The sequence below is a fragment of the Pan paniscus genome, chromosome 23, assembly GCF_029289425.2.
Source record: "Pan paniscus chromosome 23, NHGRI_mPanPan1-v2.0_pri, whole genome shotgun sequence".
Lineage (NCBI taxonomy): Eukaryota > Metazoa > Chordata > Mammalia > Primates > Hominidae > Pan > Pan paniscus.
Window position 1 is genome coordinate 32,940,308 of NC_085927.1, and position 26,700 is coordinate 32,967,007.

The 26,700-nt window shown below is 54.6% G+C and overlaps 2 protein-coding genes across 3 annotated transcripts in view; one reads left to right on the forward strand and one right to left on the reverse strand.

The window, feature by feature from the left end:
- Positions 1-16,424, forward strand: part of GNAZ (G protein subunit alpha z) — a 54,632-nt gene extending 38,208 nt beyond the window's left edge. Inside the window, exon 3 of the mRNA XM_003806391.5 lies at positions 14,476-16,424. Coding sequence (XP_003806439.2) covers positions 14,476-14,820 — 345 coding nt within the window. The 3' untranslated portion in view covers positions 14,821-16,424. The remainder of the gene's footprint in view (positions 1-14,475) is intronic.
- Positions 1-26,700, reverse strand: part of RSPH14 (radial spoke head 14 homolog) — an 85,128-nt gene that overhangs the window by 49,142 nt on the left and 9,286 nt on the right. For both annotated transcript variants that reach the window (XM_003806390.4, XM_008953149.4), the window contains one exon: positions 24,930-25,048. In XM_003806390.4, coding sequence (XP_003806438.1) covers positions 24,930-25,048 — 119 coding nt within the window. The remainder of the gene's footprint in view (positions 1-24,929; positions 25,049-26,700) is intronic.

Below are 26,700 nucleotides of genomic sequence, written 5' to 3' on the forward strand. Positions count from 1 at the left end.
AGCAGGTAGATGGATCCTGAGGAGACATGACCATGGTAGAATGGGAAGGAGATTGTCCAGGAGGTGCCCTCATGGGGCAGAACTCAGAGCCATAGCCCAAAACTGGACCCTGCATGCAATGTCCCAGGGCCCCAGCTTCCTGCCTCATAGGCTGTGTCATGGCCTAGGACCTTTCTTCCCAGGCAGGAGTCAGCTCCACCTGCTCTCTGGCTGGCACAGCCTGGTGCTGGCCACCCCAAGTGTTAGCATCCTCTGCCTGCTGGAGAGGTGGTGTCCCTATTTGGGGACTCAGTACTCTGAAGTCAGGGTTTTGCCATGCTCTTCTCTGTCCTTCGAGGCAGGAGACATGCTGTGCATGCTACAGGAGCTTAGGAATTGTCTGAGGGTGACCAGTGGGGGTCCAGAGGAAAGGTGCTAGGAAGACATGGAGGCTTCCAGGGGAGGCTAGGCCTGAAGCTCAGCTCCATATCCGATGTGTCATCTTGGGAAGAGCAGTGTCTTCATGAGGCCTGGACAGTGCCTGGGTGGGAGATAGCTCCAGCCTCCTTGGAAGACCTATTGACCACGTTTCTCTTGTGACACACTTCACTGTCACCCAGAATAACTGCTGTCTCACAGCTACCAGGACCCGAGCCTCTGGGGTAAGGTAGAGTTCAAGGAGAACCAAGGCAGCCCAAGTGAGCCTGGCAGCAGAGCCGAGGGCAGCCCCACCAAAGCCACGGAGCCAGCCCTGCTGGCATCCAGAGGCCGGGGTGGGCCTGCCCTCCCATGACCCCGAGCTCTGCCCCCACCCTTTAGGATTGCACCCTGCCTTGTTAAGGGATCAGCTGCTGCTCCTCTCAGGTCTTTTTGGGAGTCCTGAATCTGAAGTGAGCCTGGGAGAAAGGGAGTCAGACAGGAGAGGGGTGGGTGCTGAGCCAAGTGAGGGTCTCAAGACCAAGGGGACCCCAGAGCATGGGTACCCAGGGCCTACACTTGGGAGGCCTGTGGCTGGGCCAGGAGGATGAAGCAGTGTGGAGTTGAGAGCCATGGAGTGGCAGAGAATGGGTGCCAGGAGCTGAGGTGTTCAAGCTGGAACAGAGCCCTCCATGCAGGCAGGGCCAAGCCTGTCTCCCTCAGCATCTCAGATGCTCACAGAACCACGGGGGCAGCAGGGTTCAGTGTTAAAGGCCAGGCTAGAGGAGTGGAAACAGCTGCCCCAGCCCTGGAAGCTGTGGGAGTGGTGGTTGCCCTGCAAGAGAAGGCTCAGAGCACAGGCAGGCCTTCTGCTGGGAGGCAGGACCCAGCAGTTGAGCAGGTACCAGCCCCCCACCTCTCAGTTCCTGAGACTGGCCGTCAGCACCATGTGACCTGTGCTGTCCCCGCAGACTGGCTCCAGGGACAGACAGGAGCTCACTGAGTCATTAACCCTCAATCCAATTCTCCAATCTGTCAAGGTAGCATTGAGGTTTGCGGGAGGAAGAGGGAAGCACTAACCAGATTGGACTGTAAGTGACCCTGGTCATCCAGCTCTGTCCCCAGACACCTCCCCATTTCCTGAGGCTAGTAGCAGTGGGAGGATGACCAGGCCTGAGGGGTGGTTCGGGCTGTCTGGTGCTTTCCTTGGGGCAAGGGTAGTGGGCCAGGCAAAGGGGCCTAGGCAAGCCAGGTAACCCCTCTGAGCACCACTTTCCACATCTAGAATGGAAATGTTTTGAGCCTCGTGAGCCCAGGAGCCTCTCACAGTCACTTCTCGGAGGTGAACAGAACTGGAGGGCATCACGGCAGCCCCCACACAAGAGGAAGTCCAGACTGACGAGGCCACAGGGTGACAAGAGCGAGCCACATTCTGGGGCCCTCCCACCAGGAGGCCCACCCCACCCATGGTGCTCCAGCCAGAAACAGGTCACCAGAGGTCCTCCCCTCTCCCCTGCCCACTGCCCTGTCTCTCAGGGCACAGCAAGGCAGGTCCTTAAAGAGACAGAGGGAGAGCAGGGTACCCTCGCTACCAGAGACCCTCTCCCACCACCTGAGCAGATGGGCAGTAGACAGTGTTTGGCCAACCAGGCTGTGTGCCCCTGTGGGCACCTGCCCCAGCTCAAGGGTCAGCAGCTTCACCTGCCACTGGTCTGCTGTGGTGTGAGACTCTGAGGGTGAGGGTGTCCACCCTGGTTGTCTTGGAAACAGCAGTGTGTCTGCAGAGAGTTCATGCCAAGCTCAGCAGAGGGAGGAAGCAGCTGGCCTGGGAGGCAGCTGTTGTCATTGACTCCTGAGAGCTCAGTGTTGGGAAGGACCCAAGGGCCCACCACACTCTGAGGCTGGCGAGCACACGGGGCAACTCAGGCCTCCCTGCCCACCATCTTTCTTTGGGCAGCTGCACCATGTTGTCTGTCCTCTTGTCCACTTGGGGTCAGCGACGATTCCATCTAGGTGCTGGGTGAACCAAGCACAGGGGCGCTGCCTCAGAGCCACTTCGAATGAGGGAGGGGGCAGGATAGCACTGGGATTCCAGCAGGCGATCATCATTTGCTGGGAGGCCTGCGCGCCTTCCCTGTGAGCGTGAGCAGGAATGACTCATGCCTCCTCCACCTGCTCTCACACTGAGCCTCTGCCGGGGAGTGGCCTCACTGTCTGCCTGGTTTTTGTCTGTCTGCCCCTTTGTCTCCCAGTCCCATTACCTGTCATGCATCCTAAGCTCCTGAGGACAGAGAAGGTGGAGAGTGGCAGAGCCAGAGAGGCTCTCCTGTGACGTGGCTGGCTGTGTACCGAGCAGGGGGTACGGCCACAAATCTCCAAGCCCAGGCCAGGGGAGAGAGGCAAGCGCACTGGACTCGGTTCTGCCTAGCGGCAAAGAGGCCCAGAAAAGTCTCAAGTGCTTGGGACAGGGCCCCATCCGCATGTGATGTGTTGGGGCCTCTGGAAACGGAGATGCCAAGGCAGTCTTCTCTGAGGTCAGTGGTGATGCCAGAAAGGTGAGGCTCAGGCCATTGCCAGCTGCACCAGAGACACCAAAGCACTCCAGGGTCCCCCAAGGTCACTTTAGTAGAACCCAGTGACCATCTTGGACAAACAGCTTATTTTACTGAGGCAGGAGCTGCGGCCCAGAGCAGAAGTGACATGCCCAGGGTCTCACCGCAGTTTGGTGGGAGAATTAGGTTTCAGAACACAAGACAGCCAGTACCTCCCAGGCCCCTTCCTCAGGGAGCCAGCAGGGTCGTGGGCAAGCGGCCAGGCTCCACAGGGCAAGCCCCTTTGGACTTAACCCTGTTTGTGACAGCCCTGGTCCCTGACAGTCCTCAGATCCCGGTGGCAGTGGGCAGTGGGCTGTCTGAAACCAAGGTGCTCCTTATTTCCAAACCAGAGGGGTCTGATCACAGAGCGTGTCACTAGGAGCATGTGCTGAGAAGCCAGGGAGCCTGGTGCCCAGGTTCCCATCCTTAGACCAGTCCTCTGTCCCTTGCAGCCTTAGTCTCATCCACAGCAAGACTGGAGCCTTGGGGGTAACCAGGAAAGGACAGGCACTGCCCCTGGCATTCATGCAGGGACCAGGAGGGCCAGAACACAGGCACCCTCAGCCTCCTGTCTTCACCCCGCAGCCCAAAGGAGGGCTGCCTGACCTCCGGGCCTCACTTCTCTCCCAGCACCAAGAAAGAGGTTCCTAGCTGCATTTCTGGTTTCTGAGGGGCCCTTCTGCTTCCCCAGCTGCCACAGCCCCAGGCCCTGCCTGGGGTTCTCTGGAGGAAGCAGAAGAGGCATCCTTCGGCCCCGCCCCAAGCACACCAGGCTCTAGGGCCCAGTGCTCACCAGGCCGTTTGCTCTTTGCCTCCCAAGACCGTGGGAGGTCCAGGGACCTGGTCAGTGGCAATGCCTTCCACCAGGTACATGGTTGAAGAGGTGCGGGGAGCATGCCAGGGTGCAGCCAGGAGGCCAGATGACCACAACCAGGGGTATGACAGCCCTGGACACAGCAGGTCTGTGGCCACGGCAGGAGGGCGAGATGGACACTTAGCAGGAGGCTGGGCTGAGCTCCTGGTGGAGTCAGGGTGGGACTGTGGCAGGGAGACCCCCTTCTCCAGCAAGGACAGGGCCACTTCCTGAGAAATGGAGCATCGGACAAACACCAGCAGGGTGGGAATGGCAAGTGCTCAAGGTGAGCACGGTGCAGCTGCGACCTGTAGACTGGCTGCAATGGGGAGCCTGGCCAGGAGAAGCCAGAGACAGACACCAAGGTCAGATCCTGAAGCACAGAAGACCCTCAGTGGGGATAGGGACCTGGCTGCAGGGAGCAAGGTGGCCAGTGTGGACCCATCAGGAAGGCAGGGGCCTGGTCTGGGGACCCCACAGCTCCAGCTGGGCAGAGCTACCCCATGCTGTGCTGTGCCATGGAACACCAGCCAAGAGACCAGGAGCAGGGAGCGTTCTGATAGGAACATCCAGCTTTCAGGTCTGACGTGGCCCATTTTACCAGAAGAAGGGGACCTGCTCTGAGCATAGCAGCCCCCTCTGCCTGGAACCTCACAGGGCTCACCTCCAGGCTAGCACCCTGCCCCTGCGGCTGACCCTGGCCAGGAAGACACATGTTAGACAGCTGGCTGGACTTGGTGCCTGCTGTGGCTGCAACTCCCCTGGGAAGACAGCTGAGTGGTCTGACGTTGGCTAAACTGCATCTTTACAACAGCTGGGGCCCCAGCGCCACCTGGCCCTGTGCCCAGGCAAGGCCCTGCTGGTCCCAGCATCCTTCTCTCCCACAGATCTTACCCCGGCTCCCACCCCAGCACTCTGGCCAGCACCGCCTCCCTGTTTCATAGTCCCATCAACCCCTCACACACTGGCTCCCAGCTGCTGCCACCACCTTGAGCTGTCTCCGATAGCCTCCTGCCCATACCCCTTTGGCCTGAGGGTAGATGTAGGCCAAGAGCTTGCACCTACAAGCTTCCCCAAAAGGGAAGTGAACTCAGGAATTCCTGATGAGGATTCCAGGACTGGCTGGGGAGGAACGGGGTTGCAAGCGAATAAGCTATTTCCTTTGCAACTGATACCATCCTTGGAGTGGATTTCCTCTGGTGCCTTCCCTGTTCCACACAGGGGGCCAACATCACAGGCCCCTCCACTCGGTACACCTGCCAGGACCTCGGCGCATCATCAGATGGTGGGGCCCACTCGCCCTCTCCCCACTAGAGAAGTCTGGGAATGCCTGTGTCCCAGACCCCCTCGGCAGCACTCAGGATGGCCCAGGCAGGTTGCAGAGGCTCCTGCCCACCAGGCCTGTCACACAGAGCTCTGGGAAATGGAGATGGGCAGGCACCCGCTACCGATGGAGGCATGTTGGTCACTGTGTCAGCAGTGCCCCATGTCCCTCCAGCCACACCCTGCCCAGCAGACAGGCAGCCCCACCAAGGTGTCCCCAAGCTTCCACCACAAAGGGAGGCCCAGAGGGGTGAGAGGCTTGGCCAGTACTTTGTGAAAGGTGACAGCATGAAGCTCATCTCTGTATGAAACCTCTGCCTCGGCCCCTTAGTCAGGGCGCTGCCCTCAGAGCCTGGTACTCGGTGGCCCTGGTCAGGCCTGGTGGCTCAGCTGCAGGCTGGGTGGCCGCAGGGCTGGCCTGTCCATGGTGAATGGAGCGCATTCATGTCCACAACCCAGCCCCACAGCTCTGCTCTCGGCGTGAAAAAGCTGAATTCACGGTTCGGATGAACACTCCCAGCTTTTCTACAGTGGGCTGACTTGAGCTTCTCAGTCTGTAACAGAACTGAGGACTTACTCTACAGATGAGGAAACTGAGGCCCAGGGTGGGACAGACCGGCCCCGGCCCCACCCTTCCCAGCAATGTGGCTGCATCCCCATGCCTCTGTGCCTCTGCCAGCCCCTCCTGCAATGCCTTCCCTTCCCCTCAGCCCCCAGAGGTCCAGTCAAAACGTCCTGCTCCTGTATCACCCCTCGCCCCCTGCATTCCTGTGGTGTGTCACCTGTCAGAGTTGTAGCTGGCCAGCACTATCTGCAGCAGTGCCAGCTGCTCACAGTCACTTGTGCCTGGGTGTGGGGACTAAGCTGTCCATGTGTATCCCACATCAGCCCTCAGCCCCCTCACAAGGGAAGTATGCTTACATATTCTGTGTGTGTGTGGTTATTTTTTTGGAGGGGGTACAGGTTCAGAACAGCTGGCAGAGCAGGAGGTTGGGCCTGCATTGGCCACTTCGCAGCTGCCATACCGGCTCCAGCATTCCCTCCTGCCTGTCCTCACCCACCATGTTGAGAGCAAGGCTGTCTGCTTGCCTCCATCCCTCACACAAGAGCACCTGGAGAGCCTCTGCCCAGGGAGGCGAGGAAGGGGAGAGGGCAATGGGGACTGCCATGAAGGCATCTCAGAAGCTGGCAGGGCTGGGGGTTCCAGGTCATCTGTGTCCCAGGGATGATGCTGGTTCCAGGAAGAGCTGAAACCTTAATGTCACGTGCATTTTATGTGAGGTTTGAGGCCCCTAGTTGGGCCAGCTGGCCTTGCTCTGTGCTGTGGCCACAGCAAACTGCATGGGGTCCTGTGGAGTAAGGGACCTAGTGGAGAGTGAGTGGACAGGGAGACCAGATGGGTCAGTACAGAGCCTTCCCCAGCCATGTGGCCATATCACACTGGCATCACCCACCTATTCCCCAACACAACACAGTCCGGGGGCCCCTCACCTGGCTGAGGTATGTGACAAGGCTCTGAGCTGATGGTGTATGTTCAGCCTGAGTAGGTGTTTGCATGTGGTTGCCCCCAAACCAGTGTGATTTGGGGCTGCGTGGATCCAGAGTAGGGAGGTGACGGTCCCACCATCTCTGGGGTGTGTGCAAGGGTCAGGGTTTGGGAAGGGGTTGGACAAGACCAGTGTCCCTGAGGACTGCCTACCTGCTGGGAGCTGACATGGGAATCTGGGAGTGCATCTGGCCTCCTGGAGGGGGTCTCGGGTTGCCCAGAGGGGAGCGAGGAGGAGGCCCAGAACATACCCCTTCCTAGAACAGGAAGGTGGGGTGACCCTGCAGGGTGGCCTCCCACACCTCAGTGATGCCTCGGTGACCCCTAAGGCAGAAGATGCGTGAAGCAGGCATGAGGCCCTGAGCACTGCTGGCCACCCCTGCAAATGGAGGGGCCCCACCTGAAGTTGGGGGCCAGGGCTCATGTTTGAGCCATTTTGACTGGGTCTTTTTCAGTTTATTTTCTAAACCTCAGTTTATTTGAAGCACAGTACATGATTGCTCACTTCAGGAAATTCTGTTCAAGTTTTCCTAGCAGAGTTACTCATTCCTTCATCTGTGCAAGGGGAGGGTGGTGGTCATAATCACCACCCTGATCCCCCTACCCCCTGGGCCCTGTGTGAAGATGACAAGGCAGTGCGGTTGGCTGAGGGCCTGGGCCAGGCCAAGCACACCAGGAAGGTGCCGCGCATGTGCCAGATGGGCCCTGAGGCCGCTGGGGTCCCACAGCAAACAACAAAACAGTCAAACACGTGCCAGCCTCTGTCATGTGCTCACCACGTGCCCAGGACCACGTCTGTGTGTGCGTTTGCTTGGGTAAGCCTTGCTTTGTGAAGCTGCCATGACCTCCGTCTCCTCACTGAGGGGCACAGGGCAACAGGCTGCCAGGTGAGGGGCTGAGGGGCCTTCTGGGGGCCACTGGCCTACTCGAGGCACAGTGAGTTGTGGGAACGAGGAGTGACTTGGAGGTGGGGCTGCGGGTGCAGAGGGAAAAAGACACCTGGGTCATGAAGGGCTGGCCTGTCTGCCTGAGGGGCCCAGAAGTGCAGTGAGGGGATGACGTGGCTACGCGCCTGTGACAGGGCACCTGAGGACATTTGCAGTGCAGGAGGGAGAGCGCTTCAGAGCAGGCCAGTGTCCCTCCCACCCGGCCCAGTCCCTGGTCCCTGGGTAGTCACTGAGCTACCACATGCAGGACCATGGTCTTAGCAGGACACCTGTGGTGGCCTGTGAGGCAGGGACAGGAAGGATGCCCCACTCTGGGCTCCTCAGGGAGCTGCAACTACAGTGCAGGATGGGCTGTGGTACTCAGCACTGTGGATGTCTGTCAAGGCAGGGTGTAATGGACTGGGGGTCAGAACGTGTGAGGCCCTGGATGAGCCTCTCACCTCCCCACCCCCAGCCCAGGCGCTTGTCCCACACAGCTGCCTTGGATGTCATTAGCTGGAAAGCCGTGAGTGCCTGATGGGGAAGGAGTGGGGTGTGGGGAGGTGTTTAGGCTGTGACAAAGGGATGCTAACTCCAAAAACAGGCCCCCAGTCCAGAGGCCTCTTAAAATGCAAATATGCCACACCTGGGAGGGGGACAGGCCCCTGGCTGAGATGAGGAAGCCTGGAGGATGCCTCTGTTCCCTCTCCCACCGCAGGCCCATGAGCTCTCAGACCAGCAGGAGGCTGATGCTGGAATATGCGTGCACCTGCTGGGGGATCTGTGCGCCTCAGCTCCAAAGTACAGGAGCCAGACTCCAGTGTCCATGTCAGGTCCCATCCAGCTGGGATGCAGGAAACCAAAGGCAGCCCTCCCATGACCCAGCACTGAGGGCCAGACCTGTTACCCGGGAACATTGGTAACTGGAAGAGCCTGGTACTTGGGGCTGTTCTGTGCCCCACAAACAGAGGGACCGACTGTAAGGAGACTGGCCTGATGGGGAATGAGAGAGGGGCTGAGCCAGAGGTGCTGACACGGTATGTTTTAAGTAAGGTCCAGGTGGCTGCAGGCGGGATGGAAACACATCCACCATTCATCACATCGGCCACTGCATCTCCGGGCTAAGGGGCCACAGGAGCCTCCCAAAGAGCCAGGCTGACCTGGGCCCTGTGGCCAGCAAAGAAGTGTTGCTGGCTGAATCCCCGTCTGCAGCATCGAGACCTCTCCCACTCCGTCCTGCTGAGCTGGCCCTGCATTTGGGTAGCCTTCCCTCAGCTGCCTCATGCTGGGACAGAGGGAAGCAGGTCTTCCGATGAGACCTCGCAGGTGAGAGGACGTCCCAGTGCCAAGGCGAATCACAGTGGGTGTGGCGTGGAGAGGGCCCACTGGGGTGCCAGTGGTAGCCACAGGGCAAGGCCCAGCAGCTTGGGGTTCTTCCCATGTCAGCACCTTTGTGCCTTCTCACAACAGTCCCAGCATTGTACAGATGAGGAAACTGAGGCCCAGAGAAAGGAAATGACTTGTCCAAAGTGCAGCATGCACCGGCAGTGAGTAAACCCCAGACCCTGTGTTCATGGCCAGGGACATCTGCCCCTTTATGTCACCAGGAGAACCTTGGTGGAGAATCAGGAGTGAGAGGCCTCACCACCCCCACAACTAACCAGGCGCAGGCTCCTCTCCACTCCCCACCTTGCCCTGGCCGCTGACCTGGTAATGTCCTTCCAGGTGCCGGACCTGGTCTGGCCAGCAGTCTGGCAGCCACGTTCAGGGGAAATACCCCAGACCCGCAGGCCAGCAAGCTGGAAGCCCCTTAGGGATGGGCTGTCAGCTCCCCTGCTGTAGTGAGAAAGCCACGGCCTGGGGCAGAGTCCCTTCCACAATGGCAAGTCTATTTGGACCTGTCTGAGCAGGAGCTCTCTTCTCACAAATGGCCAGGAAATGACTTCCACACCACCCCAGGGACTGCATCCAGCTGCCTGGTGGCTGAAGGCCTGGTTACAAATCACCTCACCATTCCCCGACGCCAAGCAGTGAGATTCCCACCATTGCACAAGCTTCTCACAGGAACTGTCTGCTCCGTGTTATTTATATAAATAAATGTGCAGACAAACCCCAGCCTCCTAGAAGGCGCCATCTTGCTGGTAAGCAGGCCCTGGAGAGAGCGGGATGGGCACTGGAGCCCTGGGCTGGCATCACAGCAGTGAATGGTGGTGTGTTTCTGCCTCCCTCTTCCCTGCCCCGCCCCCCGCGGCTGCCTTGGCAGCCATAGAGGTGAAGGCAAGGAGGGCTTCTTGCCAGAAGAGGACACTGTGGCAGTTGGAAAATACCAGGCTCTCAACTGCACCCTGGGGAGTCAGCCCCTCTTGAGGCCTTGGGCCCCATATGTGAAGTGAGGAGCCCTCCCCCTTGCCATGGGGTCATGGTTGGCAGAGGCAGCTCCTCTGAATCCAGGGTCTGTCAGGCTGATGGAGGAAGTCACTGCAGGACAAGGGGGTGATGCACTACCATGGGGCAGGGCCACATGACTTCAAAGCTGCATCCAGCTCTACCCCAGTGGCCGACAGGTGGGCTGCACCAGGACAATGTTTAACCCTGCCAGGCCAGGGAGGGCAAAACCCCATGCAGGCCAGGACAGGCCAGGAAGGAAAACAGAGCCACATCCACCAAGGGCAGGAGGACCCAGGGGAGCCCACAAAGGCCAGATGGGTGCAGGAGGCACAGCCAGTCATGTTTTGCAGGGTGAGCAGAGCATGGACAGGTCAGAGGGCTGTGAGGCCAGGCCCTGGAGGCCAGGAGAAGGCATGCTGGGGCTTCTTGCTTCCCATATGCATGCTTGAGTCACAGTTTCCAGAGCTACAGCCTCAAATAGACGGCTCTGTTTTCAGTGGTGGTGATTTGAGTGTCAGGATGCCGCTTTGCCCACCTGTCTGCACTCCAGGCTGCAAGAGTGCAGGCACCGCTGTGACACAGGCTTCCGAGGTCACCAGGCAAGCACCGGGGGCCAGGCTGGGCACTAGGTCAGAGGACAAGACTGGGCTTCTGGCCTGGCAACACCTTTCCCCACTGCCTCCTCTGCAGTTGATCTTTCAGACCCAAATATGAGGCTCTTCTCTAGGTTTGGCCTCCTCTCATCAACTTCAGCTGGTCAGGGTCCTGACTTTGTAACCGTCTGTGGTTCTTCAGCCTCCCCCTCTGTCTTGTCCCCCATCTCTGAGAGCTGCAGCCCTCTGGTCTAGGAACAAACCCACGATGCAGCTCCTGCCTCACTTGCTGGTCCATCAGCACCACACTGTCCCATGCTGGGCCCTCTGACCTTCTTTATAGCCTTCCTGTTCTATAAAGATTACAGGATGGGCACCCACCATCTCCTAAGCTTCACCTCCTACTAGGGTGGAGCCTATGTGCAGTGAAGGCTCAGCCTGCGTCAGGGACGCTGGGATGGAGTGAGGCGGCAAGCTCAGGTGCTTCCCACGCTCTGAAGCTTCCTGTCTGAGCCCGGAAGTGAGGTATGTGGTTGGTGCCTCCTGCAGGCTTTCCTGACTCCTGCCAGACAGGGCCCAGCCAAGAAACGAGACCAGGAAACCAGGCGTCTACACAGAGATTTTGTTATTATTTGAGGCCCATCATCTCCTCGGTGCCCACTAAATATTAGTCAGTGTGGTTCCCATGGTTTGTCTCAAGGAATAGAGGAAACCAGGAAGCCTGAGCCTGAAATGCCTGCAAAGCAAGGGGAGTCCTGGGCACGAGCAGGGGCCTGAGCTGAGGGAAGGGCCCACACTCGGGAGATGTTTGTCTGTCCTGATGAGGCTGCCACAGTGGCGGAATCCTGGTAAGAGTGTACTGTGAGGCACCGTGCCCACCTCCAGCTGCCTTGTGAGATAAGTACCTGAGTTTCCATGACCTCTAAGTCAGGAACAGGAGGCTCAAAGAGGTGTCCAGGGTCCCCAAGGTCCACTGAGAGGCATCAGCAGGGAAGCAGTTTAGACACCATGGAAGGGGCTCCTAGTGCATTGGGACAGCTTGACTCACCCCAGGACTCACGGGGGCCACAGTCAGGAGTGTTTCGTGGCGTTGGACAAGAAGAGTGGCTGCCTTGGCCTTGGAGAGAGGGGGTCCACGTGGTCTATCGGCCCCTCCCACTGCTGCCAGCTGAGCTCTCCCCACACACAGGTGCCCTGCAGAGGACCAGTCTGGTTTAGATCTGAGGCTTCAGATGACCAGTACACGTGAACTGTTTCCGCATCAGTGAGGTGGCCCTCCTGCTCCTCCTCTTACCTAAATTCCACTGCCTGCCCAGGAGGTGATGGGCTAAGCTGGGTATTAAAACCATCTCAACTGTCATCCCCAAGTGACCCATCAGGGCTCAGAGAGGCAGACCCAGGCCTAGCACCCACTCTGTGCTTGTCCCCTCACCCTTGAACCCCCAGGTCCATACCCTGCTGGTGGCCAGATCACGCCCTTCCCAACCCCGGAGGAAGCCCCCTACCCCAAAAGGACCCTGCCATCCCTGCCTGGCTCTATTCCTGCAGCCCCAGGACTCCCACCTCAAGCTCCATCACCTGGCATGAGAGCTGATGTGGACTCAGGGCGTGCTCAGCAAGTGTTTGCTCAGTAAATTAATAATACGTGCTAATGGTCATATCTGTTATTTAACTGATGCAAAATTTGGGGTCAGAAGCATAGCCCCCAATTACAGCATCATTTCTATGAGAAACGACAGCTCTGTTACCACAGTGCTCTATGATGTGGCTTCCAGGAATCCATTAGAGCTAATTACTCCCTCAGCAGAATGTGACATTCCTAGACCACCACTTATCTCACATTTGGGAACGTGCAGCCAGGTTCACTGCGGAGGCGCTGGCTCTTCTCTGCTCTGCTGGGGATGAGATCTTGTGTGTTGCTTGTCTCTGCAGAAAGGCCAGCACCCCCCATCCCCAGACCTGAGGCTGCTCACTCTTCAGGACTCCTGTTATTCCGAAGCTCATTCTAAAGAAAGAGCAAGATTGGTTTGTAAAAATAGTCTTCCAGGTGGAGTGCAGGGTTCCAGGGTAATGACAGGTACCTCTGGGTGTCCTTCCTTTCTCTGCACAGATGCTGCCAGAGCTGTTCCTCAGAGAATTCAGGGGCTCTGGAGAGCAGGGTTTCTATGCAGCATCCTCCTGGGCACCCCTGCCCTCAGGCAGCCTCCTTTGGGCCCACCCTGCAGGAGCAGCAAGCCAGAGCACCTGGTTGTGGGGCTTGGAGCACATATCCTGCCTCTCTGAGCCTCAGTTTCTTCATCTGTAAAACAGGAGTGGGCAGATGTGAGAACAGACTGGCAGCTCATGTCCAGCTGTGGTTACCAGCGTCATTGTCACTGCAGTCATTGGTGATGCTGTTGCTTCGTGCCTGAGTCATCACCACCAGCTGCAGTTACCACTTGCATTACCACGGTCACTGGTGATGTAGTCTAGTCAGAAAAGTTCCTTTTTTTTTTTTTTTTTTTTTTGAGACAGAGTCTCGCTGCGTCGCCCAGACTGGAGTGCAGTGGCATGATCTCGGCTCACTGCAACCTCCACCTCCCGGGTTCAAGTGATTCTCCTGCCCCAGCCTCCCAAGGAGCTGGGATTACAGGTGTCTGCCACCATGCCCAGCTAATTTTGTTGTTGTTGTTTTATTTTTAGTAGAGATGAAGTTTCACTATGTTGGCCAGGCTGGTCTTGAACTCCTGACCTTGTGATCCACCTGCCTCAGCCTCCTAAAGTGCTGGGATTACAGGCGTGAGCCACGGCGCCTGGCCAGAAAAGTTCTTAAATCCAAAGCATCAGATCTAAGCCAGATTGGTTCCAGATTTTTGATATTTTGCTCATTGAGTTTATCTTAGAAGCAGGGGTAGCTTTTGCCAGCAGCAAATTCCAGGTAGTTCCTCCTTTTAGAAGTTAGAATTTATTCATTTTGCAGGGAAGTGGTGAACTGGGGAGTCAGACAAGAGCATCATGCTTCTTAAAAGCCCAGACCCCTGGCTATAACACATCGAAGGTTCTCAGAAGAGAATTGAGGAGCGGACAGGCGCCACACTCCGTTGTGGTCACTGCCTCTTCCTGGGCCACCACACTCCTGTCCTCTGCATGTACTGAGAGCTCTGTCCAGGATGCCAGGGTCCTGCCTCGGCAGAGAGGCGGTGCCAGATGCCCCACAGCAGCTGGTGGGAGTGCCCACAGCTGGAGGGCAGGGGAGGAGCCTGGCCTCTGGCTGGTGTTTCCTTCCCAGCTCTCAGGAACTGGAGACTTTGGTTACAGAAGTGAAGGCTGCTCCCTCACAGACTTCCTAGTGTCCGATGGTACCACATGGAAGGATCAGAATTTTGAAGGACTGGGCCAGAACCCAGATAGGGCACAAGGCTGCCAGCGCCTGCATTGAGGGAGCTGTGATGTGACGGGGGCTCCTGCAGAAGATGGCCTTCCTTGTACAGGTGTGGGGCAGCCTGTGGATGGGCAGTGGGAAGATGGGGGGGTCCTCGGAGCTGGAGGTGCCCAGCGGTTTAGGAGGCTGTGCTTGGCACATCTGTAGCCCCAAAGCTATACGTTGAGATCACTGGCACCCAGAGGAGAGACCCAAAAGGGGCAAGAGAACATCTTCCAAGCACTTGCCACTGGCAAGGAGGGTGCTGCCGGCTATTTCTGTGGGAGGTGGGTGAAGACATTTAACCTGGGCTTCCCCAGCAGAAGGAGGTGCCATTGCAGGGACCAGTCTTGGGCTGGAGACCCTAGCAAAGGCTTCCTCTGGCAGGGCTGCAGGTCTAGGGTCTGTCTCTGCCTGCTGCGGGCCTGATTAACGCCAGTACTTTCCTTTCCCCAGAGTCGGATGGCAGAGAGCTTGCGCCTCTTTGACTCCATCTGCAACAACAACTGGTTCATCAACACCTCACTCATCCTCTTCCTGAACAAGAAGGACCTGCTGGCAGAGAAGATCCGCCGCATCCCGCTCACCATCTGCTTTCCCGAGTACAAGGGCCAGAACACGTACGAGGAGGCCGCTGTCTACATCCAGCGGCAGTTCGAAGACCTGAACCGCAACAAGGAGACCAAGGAGATCTACTCCCACTTCACCTGCGCCACCGACACCAGTAACATCCAGTTTGTCTTCGACGCGGTGACAGACGTCATCATACAGAACAATCTCAAGTACATTGGCCTTTGCTGAGGAGCCGGGCCCGGGGCCCGCCTGCCTATGGTGAAACCCACGGGGTGTCATGCCCCAGCGCGTGCTAGAGAGGCCCAATCCAGGGGCAGAAAACAGGGGGCCTAAAGAATGTCCCCCACCCCTTGGCCTCTGCCTCCTTGGCCCCACATTTCTGCAAACATAAATATTTACGGATAGATTGCTAGGTAGATAGACACACACACATGCACACACACACATCTGGAGATGGCAAAATCCTCTAAAATGTCGAGGTCTCTTGAAGACTTGAGAAGCTGTCACAAGGTCACTACAAGCCCAACCTGCCCCTTCACTTTGCCTTCCTGAGTTGGCCCCACTCCACTTGGGGGTCTGCATTGGATTGTTAGGGATAGGCAGCAGGGCTGAGGCAAGGTAGGCCAACTGCACCCCTGTTGCCTGGAGGAGGGCCAGCTCGCTGCCCGAGCTCTGGCCTAGGGACCTTGCCGCTGACCAAGAGGGAGGACCAGTGCAGGGTCTGTGCACCTTCCCTGCTGGCCTGCACACAGCTGCTCAGCACCACTTTCATTCTGGACCCGGGACCTTAGGAGCCGGGTGACAGCACTAACCAGACCTCCAGCCACTCACAGCTCTTTTTAAAAAACAGCTTCAAAATATGCAGCAAAAACCAATACAACAAAACGAGTGGCACGATTTATTTCAAACTAGGCCAGCTGGGATTCCAGCTTTTCTTCTACTAGTCTGATGTTTTATAAATCAAAACCTGGTTTTCCTTCTCTGACATTCTTTTTTGTTTTTTGTTTTTTGGTTTTTTTTTTTTTTTGGCCAAATCTCGTGGTGTTTCGCAGAAAAAAAATCCAGAAAATTTCAAATGCAGTTGAGTATTCTTTTTTAAATGCAGATTTTCAAAACATATTTTTTTTCAGGTGGTCTTTTTTGTGTCTGGCTTGCTGAGTGTAAAAGTTGTTATCTGGACGATTCTGTCTCTCTGCTCCAAAGAAATTTTGGAGTGAGTGGCAGTCCTGCGCCAGCCTCGCGGGACACATGTTGTACATAAGCCTCTGCAGTGTCCTCTTGTTAATGGTGGGGTTTTCTGCTTTGTTTTTATTTAAGAAAATAAACACGACATATTTAAAGAAGGTTCTTTCACCTGGGAGCAAATGAACAATAGCTAAGTGTCTTGGTATTTAAAGAGTAAATTATTTGTGGCTTTGCTGAGTGAAGGAAGGGGAGCAAGGGGTGGCGCCCCTGGTCCCAGCATGCCCCGCGCCTGAGACTGGCTGGAAATGCTCTGACTCCTGTGAAGGCACAGCCAGCGTTGTGGCCTGAGGGAGGCCCTGCTGGGACCCTGATCTGGGCCTTCCTGTCCCAGGGCCTATGGGCAACTGCGTTGAAAGGATGTTCGCCAAGGGCCGTGTGTAAATACGAACTGCACCATGGAGAGGAGAGGCACTGCCGGAGCCCTTGCCAGATCTCCCTCCCTCTCTCCGTGCAGTAGCTGTGTGTCCGAGGTCAGTGTGCAGAATCACAGCCAAGGACGTGAAGAGATGTACGGGGGAAAGAGAAGCTGGTGATTGGATGAAAGTCAAAGGTTGTCTACTTTAAGAAAATAAAATACCCTGAATGGAGCCCAGCATTGTCCCAGTGTCCTATGTGTGTAGCTGACCTGTGGCTGGACTTGGTGCCATCTGGGAGGGCAGCCGGGGACACCTCCATTCTGAGGTCCCATATTCCAAACCCCACCCCTATACCTCCACACATTTAGGTAGAGTCATTTTGCAATGAACATCACGAATAAACATCACGAGAGGAAAGAAACTGCAAAGAGGGGAAACCTGCCAGGTCCATGCAGTCCTGGTGTGGAGGTTTGGGGGTGATGATGACTCCTGCCCCTCCCGCTGCCCCCAAGACCCCACCCAACACTGACGCAGGCTGTGCCATACCCTGGACCCCTCCCACCATGTGGACACCTCAGCCAAGGTCAGAGTCATCCTGCAGAGTGGAAGAGGTGCCCTGAGGGCCTGGAGGGTTCCTGTGCCCCCAGTAGTGTAGGGCAAACCTTGTAGGGTTTTGGGGAGGAGGGGTCCCTGAGCATGCAGTGCTTGCTGACTGGCTTGTGTGGTTAGAGGTATCTGGATATAGTGGAAAAGTGCCGATCAGAAGTCAACGAAGTGCATTCACCGAGGTGCCGATCAGAAGTCAACGGAGTGCATTCACCGAGGGCCTGCTGCGAACCAGACACGGAGCCGGGCTCCTTACTAATGATTTTATGTAACACCCCACCTCGGCAGGTTGCCAGAGGTGCCCATTTTACAGATGAGGAAGGGTGCCTGAGGTCAGGGAGCAGTCAAGCCAGGATTCACCAGGCCAGGGAGCTGTTGCTCCCACTGGAGGAGCAGAGATGCTGATCTTTCCTCCTGCTGGAGTCCTTGCCTGGCTTGGCACCTGCACAGGATGGAAGCCTACAGGGAGCAGCACAGAACCACCCTGCAGCCTCCTCCTCAAAGCAGGACCTCAAGCAAAGTGGGGGGTCGGCAGGCACACACACGCATGCATGCACACAAGCACATGCACACATGCGCAGATACACACGCAGCCCTGGTGCTGTCACCGCCCCATCCCTACTCCTAAGCCCACGCAGGGACTCCCTTCACACCTTCCTATGTCACCAAACAGCCAGAACCCAGAGGGGCTTTTGTTTCTGAAGAAATAACGTGTGACTTAAAATCGTTGAGACTTATTTTGTGCTTTTAATGCCAACTGTGAAAAGAGCAGTAATTTCGCCGTGAGCATCTTTAATCTAAAAATACATGGCTAAAGGGAGAAAGGGATTGAGCCTCCCTTCCTAATGTGTGCAAAGATCAGAGGAGGCCTTCCCTGGAGGGAGGTTTCTCCCGGTTCCCAGAACCTAGTCAGGAGTCTCCAGTTCCCCCATAGGCTGCAGAGAAACCTCAGGCACTGTCCACCTCTCTGGCCCCGTCCTCCCCTGCAGTTCACCTGCACTGGTTCTCCTCCTGAGCCTGCCTTGTTCCGCTCTTGCCCCCAATGATTCCTTTGCCTAGCATGTCCTTCCCCATCCTCACAGCTCAAAGTCACCTGGGCGGCTTCTTGGAAGTCTCCTCCTTCCCTGCATTCCATCTGCCAGGGCTCCAGGGTTGAGTGGGAAGGGGTGTTGGAAACTCCATTGAGCAGCTCAAGGCCAGCGCCTCTGACCCACCTCATTCCTCCAAACAATGCCCCATGGAGAAGGCACATGCTGAGCTGGGATGGTCCAGGAGTCTTAGCCAACGGGAGGTAAGCACCAGGACTCACCAAGGTTGCTGGTGAGAGGAGGCTAGAGTAGGTGGCAGGGTGCCTGAAGGGGAGGACCTGGGGATGGCTGGGCCAGCCCTGCCCACTGCAGGTGACTAATCCCACCTTGTCCTACTTCACGCAGCCCCAGCCTCCTTTCCCAGGACCCACCATCATGTGGCTCCCTGTGGGATATTGCCATCCTCACCTATAGCCCATGTGGTCACCCTGGTGGTACAATGGGTCAACAACAGTGGTCACGATAATCCCAGCTCTCCTCAGTGACTGCTCACTGGGGGGCACACTCATGGGAGGCCAAGATGCTTGATTCCATTCTACAGAAGTGGAAGCAGAGACCAGGAGAGGCGATGACTTATCAGCATCACACAATGTGACCCCACCAGGCCAGGACCTGAGGGGCTTTACTCTGTCCACATTCCCCAGATCCCCACAGTGGCAACAGGCCCTGGCACCCTACTTCCAACATCAGCCGTCCAGAACAAATGGTCCATCTGGCTCAGGGGACAGTGCCAGGAAGGGCTGCACTGCACCATGAGGACTTGAGGCAACACTGAGGCTAGACCTAGCCCTGGATGAGCTCACCTCACCCAGATAAGCCTGACGAGATGGGGATGCCTGTCAGGCCGGGAACCAAGAGGCCAGAGTGTCCCTATCAGTGACCATCATTCCTGCAAAGTCCAGGAATGGGGTACAACTACCCACCAAAGACTGTCAGGCTGAGGATGTGCCTGGGGTTCTGGTGCACCCTGCCCTGAGGGCAGGCAAGACAGAAAAGGGCCTGCTCCTCTAGGGCAGCTGGCCTCCACCCCTCACCCTGTGGCATCAAGGGGAGGAGGAGGAGGGGGCTGCTCTGGGTCCATCGAAGGAAGCTGGGTGTCCACGGGTGGCTGCTGAAGAGGGACAGGGTGCAGTGGTGGCCTGCCCAAGGCCACTAGCCTGGAATGAGACATACGGCTCACTGCAGTGGGAGCACCTACTTTGCTTCTCCAGCAGCCCACGTACCTGGGGTTCAGATGACATTGGGTGCATTCTGGGTGGTATAGCTGTAGACCCCCAGATTTCTCCCTAGCTTAGATGCTATGACTCCAGGGATGTCCCCTGAACCCCCAAATGACTTGGATCAAACTGCATCCAGACATTTCACCCGCGGCACCCTCCCCTTCCCAAGCCCAGTTCTCCTTTCCAAGGTCACGGAGCCAATTTCCAGAGGCAGGGCCCAGGCGCATCCTTGCTGCCTCCCTCCTCTTCTCGGGCTGGTGCTCTCCCCCGGGCTGGGAGGGTCATCCATCTCCACCCCCAGGCTGCACACGTGTGGAGTCAGGGTCAGAACAGGCTGCTACTAAAGCTGGGCTGGGGTCTCAGAGCCTGGCACAAGGAGAGGGAGACTGGAGGCAGGGCCAGAACAGACTCACAGGTGTGCCCAGTCAGGACAAGTGGGATGGTAGAGGGATACTTCCGGGGGACCCTGAGCTGTTCAACTGCACCCCAAAATCTGGTTAGAGAAGAATTGTCAATTTCAGCCACAGAACTCTCTCTCCCACAAAAATGAAACCTGTTTTCTCATGGGGTTCTACCCCATTCCTGGACTTAGCAGGAAAGATGGTCACCGATAGGGACACTCTGGCCTCTTGGTTCCTGGCCTGCCAGGCCTCCCCCTCTCATCGGGCTGGGGAGCAGAAGCAGACCCTGTGCATCACTCAGGGCCCAGCAGGCAGGGAGCCTGGGCTGGCAGCCTGTGTGTGACATCTGTCTCTACAATCCTAGTTTCTCCTCTCCTGACACGGCACCACCACGGCGCATGAGTAGCCAGCCTGGAAGGAACTTAGAGGAATGCGTGTGGGTGAGCGCAGCAGCTTGGGCCCAGGGCCCCTGCAGGGCCAGGGCCCACTTGGGACAATCCTCAGTCCTGGGGTGCCCCCTCCTGGTTACTCTGGGAAATCATGCAAGTCAGACTTGGCCAGAGCAAGGATTCTGAAACCACTCTCCCACAGACACCCATGACACAGGGGAAGAAACTGAGGAACGCTGGCCAGAACAAAACAGGGGCCCAACACATACTGTCAAATGAATGAAGGAATGAGCAAGCAGGTAAGTGAACTGTAGCAAGAAGACAACCAGCAATTGATCCTTTAAAGTATGACATAAAACCTACTAAACAGCCAATATTTGTTGAGCGCTAGCCACATGCCAGGCGCCCTGCCAGGTGCAGAGGGTGCCATGGTGAAAACGGCCTTCCAGTGTGGCCACTGATAGGAAACCATACCAATGGCCACCAGCATTCACTGGGAGCCAGCTAAGCCCTGCTCAGAGACTGTCCCAGCTAAGCCACACAGGTGACACCCACGTTCCCACAGGTGATGGTACTGCCCAAGGTCACACGCTGGTAAGAACAGAGCCACTGAAATAGATGCCCTCGCCACCCCCAGGCCCCCCCACCCGGAGGCCCATGAAGGACACCACCTGGGGCACAGTCACACTCGCTAATCCAGAGGCCACGACACTCAGTGTACCCTCAGAACAGATCTCCTGGGCGTCTGCCACATTGCCTCCTTCCCTTCCTCCCTCTGCTCATTGTCCAACTGTCCCCTGCATACCCGGTGTCCCAGGCCTCCCTTCTGGGCCCTTCACAGATCATGAGCAGCACTCAGTAAACCCCGCGATGAAGGGCTGAGGCTCCCCACCCTGACCCTCACTGAGGCTTCTGTTCGTGAGCTTGTCAGTACCACAGCCCCCTACTCCTAATGGTGCATCCAGTGTTTGTGGACTGCAGAAAAAGACAAGGGGAGGAGATGGGGAAAAGCAAACTCGTACATTTTAGAAGAAAATATGGCAGAATATCTTCATGAGTCAGGGTAAAGAAAGATTATCTTACATGGCACTCAAAAAAAAAAAAAGGCCAGAGGAAAAAAAATCATGAAATTGACTACATTATTCAAATGAAAAACTGCTAAGGCTGGGCGTGGTGGCTCACGCCTGTAATCCCAGCACTTTGGGAGGCCGAGGCAGGAGGATCGTGAGGTCAGGAGTTCAAGACCAGCCTGGTCAACATAGTGAAACCCCGTCTCTACCAAAAATACAAAAATTAGCTGGGCATGGTGGCACACGCCTGTAGTCCCAGCTACTCGGGAGGCTGAGGCAGGAGAATCACTTGAACCCGGGAGATGGAGGTTGCAGTGAGCTGAGACTGCGCCAGTGCACTCCAGCCTGGGCGACAGAGTGAGACTCTGTCTCAAAAAAAAAAAAAGAAAAAGAAAAGAGAAAGAAAGAAAGAAAAAGAAAGAAAGAAAGAAAGAAAAAGAAAGAAAGAAAGAAAGAAAAAGAAAGAAAGAAAGAAAGACTGCTGCACCAGTGAATCAACAAAGGCACAGTGAGAAGCCAAGAAAACAGCCTGGTTTGAAATGATATTTGCAATGTAGGTAACCGACAAAGGGTTGGAATCCAGGATAAATTACACACTCCTTCAAATCAATAAGAAATGGAAAAACAACTCGGCAACAGAATGAACACACTCTCTCCAGAGGCACTGGGCAGGAGAGGAATCTGACGAGGTGTCAGGCAGAGGGAAGATGTTTCCTCTCACCAGGACAGGGACAGTAAAGCCATATCACAGTGAAACACCATAGCACATCCATCAGGCTGGGATATGCCCCGGGCTCTCTGGAAGCCAGAGGCTGGGCTGGAAGCAGCTGCAATATCCAGCAAAGCTGAAGGCAAATGCATTCTCCCTGGCCCAGCGATGCCCTCCCTGGCAGATGCTCTAGGGGACTCTCCTTCCAGGGTACCAGGAAGCCCTGGGCAGGAACAGCCATGGCACAGTCCTTCTGCAGTACAGGAGTACAAACAACCAACAAGCCTGCCAGCCTGGGATGGGTGAGTGTATCGTGATACATTCAAACACCGGAACAGTGTGCAGTGATGGAAATGAATGAAATACAGCCAGTGGCGCAACATGGATTCATCTCAAAATTTCTATAAATCTCTAATGTTATTTAGGTTTTTTAAGGTTTTGGAAGTAACAGAGGGATACATACAGCGAGATCCACTTACATAGTTTTAAAACATGCAAAACAAGATTATATATCGTCCATATGTAATTATATCTGTGGTAAAATATAAAGATATGCATTTTGGGGACACAGTCACCAGATTATTAGTAGCTCAAGGAAAGGCAGGAGGAAGAGTGCTCTGGGTGGGGGGAGGTTCACAGGGTGCTTGGACTGTACCTATGATTTCTTCAAATAAAAATTTCAAGCAAGTATAAAATATGGATATAGAATGTAAAGATTTGGCAAAGCTGGCTGGTGGTATCCAATGTTCCTTATCACCATCTCTGTACTTCTCTGAATGCTTTAAATAGGTCACAATCATTGTAAGAGGACTGGTTGAGAGCAGCAAGTCCCCTGTCTCCACACTCCAAGAATGAGGGGACAAGACCCTCGCTTATTCCTCAGGTTCCTGCATGGTGAGCACAGGGCATTACTTTAGCTCAACCCAGCACTGGTCCCCCGTGGATCACCCTAATACCCCAGGGGCTCTCAACCCTGGGGCACGCATGACTGTCATTCAAGGTGCATTTTCAGAAATATGTGTGCAGGGCCCCACCCCCAGAGACTGCTCCTGGTGGCCTGGGAGAGGACCAGGGGCATGGTGGTGTTTTTAAAAAACCACAGGCCTAGTGTGCTCAACTCCCAGGCCAGATCAGCTGGAAGAAGATGTGCTTCAGGAGCCAAGCAACAATCCTAGACCCTCACAGGCTCTGCTCTGTTGGGCCTGCCTATCTGCACCTGATCCCGTAGTCATTTCTCTCTGAGCCTTAACCCAGGGAATGCTCACGCCTGGCCTTGAATGTTTGCACTCCATCCTTGGGCAGGACGCTGAGCTATACACCAGGCCAGTGTTTCCACTTCAACCTCATTTCTGGCCTCTGAGGCAGGTACTTTAGACATGGGAAATAACCTGTCCAGGGCACACGGGGAGTGAGGGGAAGGGCAGAGGGAACCCAGGTTCATCTGACTCCTGGGCTACAATATCTGTTTGTCCACCTTGAGCTAAGGTATCCCCTTCAAGGCCTCCTATCATGGCCCTTGAAATGATTCCCTCGTCTAAAAATACTCATTGCATCATGCGACCAGGCAGGTATCAATCTGCCATAAATCTTAACTCTCGAGCCGTGGTATCAGGTAGCTGTTACCCCGGACTCCCCATCTAGTCAGCAGGGCCAGTGGGACAGGAACTGTACGCAACATTGCCTCTGGGACGGGCCTTCTTTATCCCTTAAATGTGTGCTATGGTATTTCACAAAAGAAAACATTTACAGGACATCCCCTTTTAATCATCAGGGAAATATAAATTAAAACCAAAATGAGATACTACTACACACCCACCAAAATAGCTAAAATAAAAAGACAGAAAAAAATCTATGATTAATGAGGATATAAATCACCTGGAACTCTCATATACTGCTAGTGGAAGTATAAATTGGTACAAGTATTTTATTCATTTTTTTTAGAGACAGGATCTTGCTATGTTGCTCAGGCTGGAGTGCAGTGGTTATTCATAGGTGCAGTCCCATTACTGATCGGCACAGGAGTTTTGACCTGCTTTGTTTCTGATCTGGGCTGGTTCACCCCTCCTTAGGCAATCTGGTGGTCCCCCCATCTCGGGAGGTCGCCATATTGATGCCAAACAGTGCGGACACCCGACTGGCGTAGGGCACTACAGCCTAGAACTCCTAGGCTCAAGCAATACACCTGCTTTAGCCTCTTGGGTAGCTGAGACATGGCATGTGCAGATGCAAGTATTTTAGAAAACCATTGGGTAGTACCTTCTAAAAGCTGAACATAATCTTACCCAGGCCAGCCATTCTCTTCTTAGGTATGTTTCAAAATAAATGCATATACATGTCCATCAAAAGACATTTATAAGGGTGTTCATAGCCACTCTATTCTTGGTAGCCATAAGCTAGAAACAATTCAGATGTCCGTCAGCAACCGAATGGGTAAGTAAACTGTTGTATACTCACATAGTGTAAATACCATACTCCAGCATAAACAAGCAAAAATCAGTAATACATCCTACACATAAATCTCAGAAATAAAACGTTAAGCAAAAGTAGCTACAAGCAAGATATTACAAGCTGGATGTTTCCATTTATGTAAAGTTTTAAAAGGGGCATCATCTATGGTCTTATAAATTGAAGATACCATTTATCATTGGTAAGGGTAATACCCAGTATGGGCATGTGGGAAGTTTCTGGAGAGGTGGTAAATACTCTCTACATGTCTTGATTGGGGTGGCAGTTACACCACATGTTCACTGAAAACAACTTGACCAAATGTTCATTTAGGATATGTGCTTTTCTTTTTTCTTTCTTTTTCTTTTTTTTTTTTTTTTTTTTTGTCTTAAGACAGAGTCTTGAACTGTCGCCCAGGCTAGAGTGCAATGGTGCAATCTTGGCTCACTGCAACCTCTGCCTCCCAGGTTCAAGCGATTCTTCTGCCTCACCCTCCCAAGTAGCTGGGATTACAGGTGCCCACCACCATGCCCAGCTAATTTTTGTATTTTTAGTAGAGACAGGGTTTCACCATATTGGCCAGGCTGGTGTCGAACTCCTGACCTCGTGATCTGCCTGCCTCGGCCTCCCGAAGTGCTGGGATTACAGGTGTGAGCCACCACACCCAGCGGATATGTGCTTTTCTAATATGTATGTTGTAATTTAATAAAAAGTGGACGATCTACACCCTGGTACATATGTGACCTGGAGAGGAGACCCATGGACAACTTGAGTGCCCGACAGATCTGTGTGCAGGACGCAAGCCTACCTCTAGGCACCTGGACCAGCTGCATGTAAGCCTTGTACAGGTTCCCCCGGCAGACTGGGCTGGGGTCATTCAGCAGGAAGGACAGGGCAAGGACGATGTCGTGCTCTAGAAAGGCGTATCTAGGGAAGGGAGGGTGGACAGTGACATAAGTGAGACCATGCCCTGAGAGGCTCAAATTAGAAGAGTCAGGGTCCCTGCTGGAGTCTGATCCATGCTATCTGGGGTAGACCACATTCCTCTGGCTTTGTGGGAGCAGACAAAGGCTACAGGTGCATGATCCATCTCACCTGAACCTCCAGGGGAGCGAGCTCAGCAGGCCCAGCCCACCTTGGCCCCTTGTTCTTCTGGTCTCCCTTGCCTCCACATCTATGTACACCAGTTATGCTTGTTGTTATCATTATATAAGTTCAGTAAATATTAGGCAAGCCAATTAGATGAGAAGAGGATTTTCTTTTTCAAATTTGCTTATAAGAAAAAGTTGAATGCTTTGGAAGGACTCAAAATTGAGCCCCAAACCCCAACAAAAAAAAAAAAAAAAAAAGGAGATGATTGGCTGGGCGCAGTGGCTCACACTTGTAATCCCAGCACCTTAGGAGACCTAGGCGGATAGATGACTTGAGGTCAGGAGTTCGAGACCAGCCTGGCCAACATGGCAAAACCCCGTCTCTACTAAAAATACAAAAAATCAACCAGGCTTGGTGGCACATGCCTGTAATCCCAGCTACTCAGAAGGCTGAGGCACAAGATCACTTGAGCCCAGGAAGCAGAGGTTGCAGTGACCTGCAACTGCACCACTGCCCTCCAGCCTGGGTGACAGAATGAGACTGTCTTTAAAAAGACCAAAAAAAGAGATGATTGTAAAAGATTCTAGATAGCTCACACCTAATCCCAGTGCTTTGGGAGACTAAGGTGGTAGAATCATTTGGGCCAGGAGTTCAAGACCAGCCTGGGCAACATGGTGAGACCCAGTCCCTACTAAAATGTTAAAAGTTAGCCAGGCATGGTGGTGTGTGCCTGTGTTCCCACCTACTCAGTAGGCTAAGGTGGGAGGATCGTTTGAGCCTAGGAGTTTAAGGCTACAGTGAGCTAGGATCATGCCACTAAACTCCAGCATGGATGACAGAGCTAGACCTTGTCTCTTAAAAAATAAAAAGATTCTAGGCCAGGCGCGGTGGCTCACGCCTGTAATCCCAGCACTTTGGAAGGCCAAGGTGGGCGGATCACTAGGTCAGGAGATCGAGACCATCCTGGCTAACACAGTGAAACCCCGCCTGTACTAAAAATACAAAAAAAAAAAAAATTAGCCGGGTGTGGTGGCGGGCGCCTGTAGTCCCAGCTACTTTGGAGGCTGAGGCAGGAGAATGGTGTGAACCCGGGAGGCGGAGCTTGCAGTGAGCCAAGAACGCACAACTGCGCTCCAGCCTGGATGACAGAGCGAGACTCTGTCTCAAATAAGTAAATAAATAAATAAATAAATATAAATTAATAAATAAAAAGATTCTAGAAGGGTTTTGCATACAGGTTATTTCATTAATGTCTTTGAGTTCTTGCTCTACTTTAAAAAAACCAAAGCTGCAAATCAGACGATGTTATGAGTATGGTTTAAGCAAAAAAAATATGATAGGAAACACCAACCAGTGGTCTCATATCTGACAAAAAGCCTGGGTCCCACATGGGGATTGATGAATGCCTTATCATTTGTGTTTTGGGTTAAAATGAACAATTTAAAGGAAACCATTTCTTCGGTTCCTTGCTTAATCATTTCTTTTGA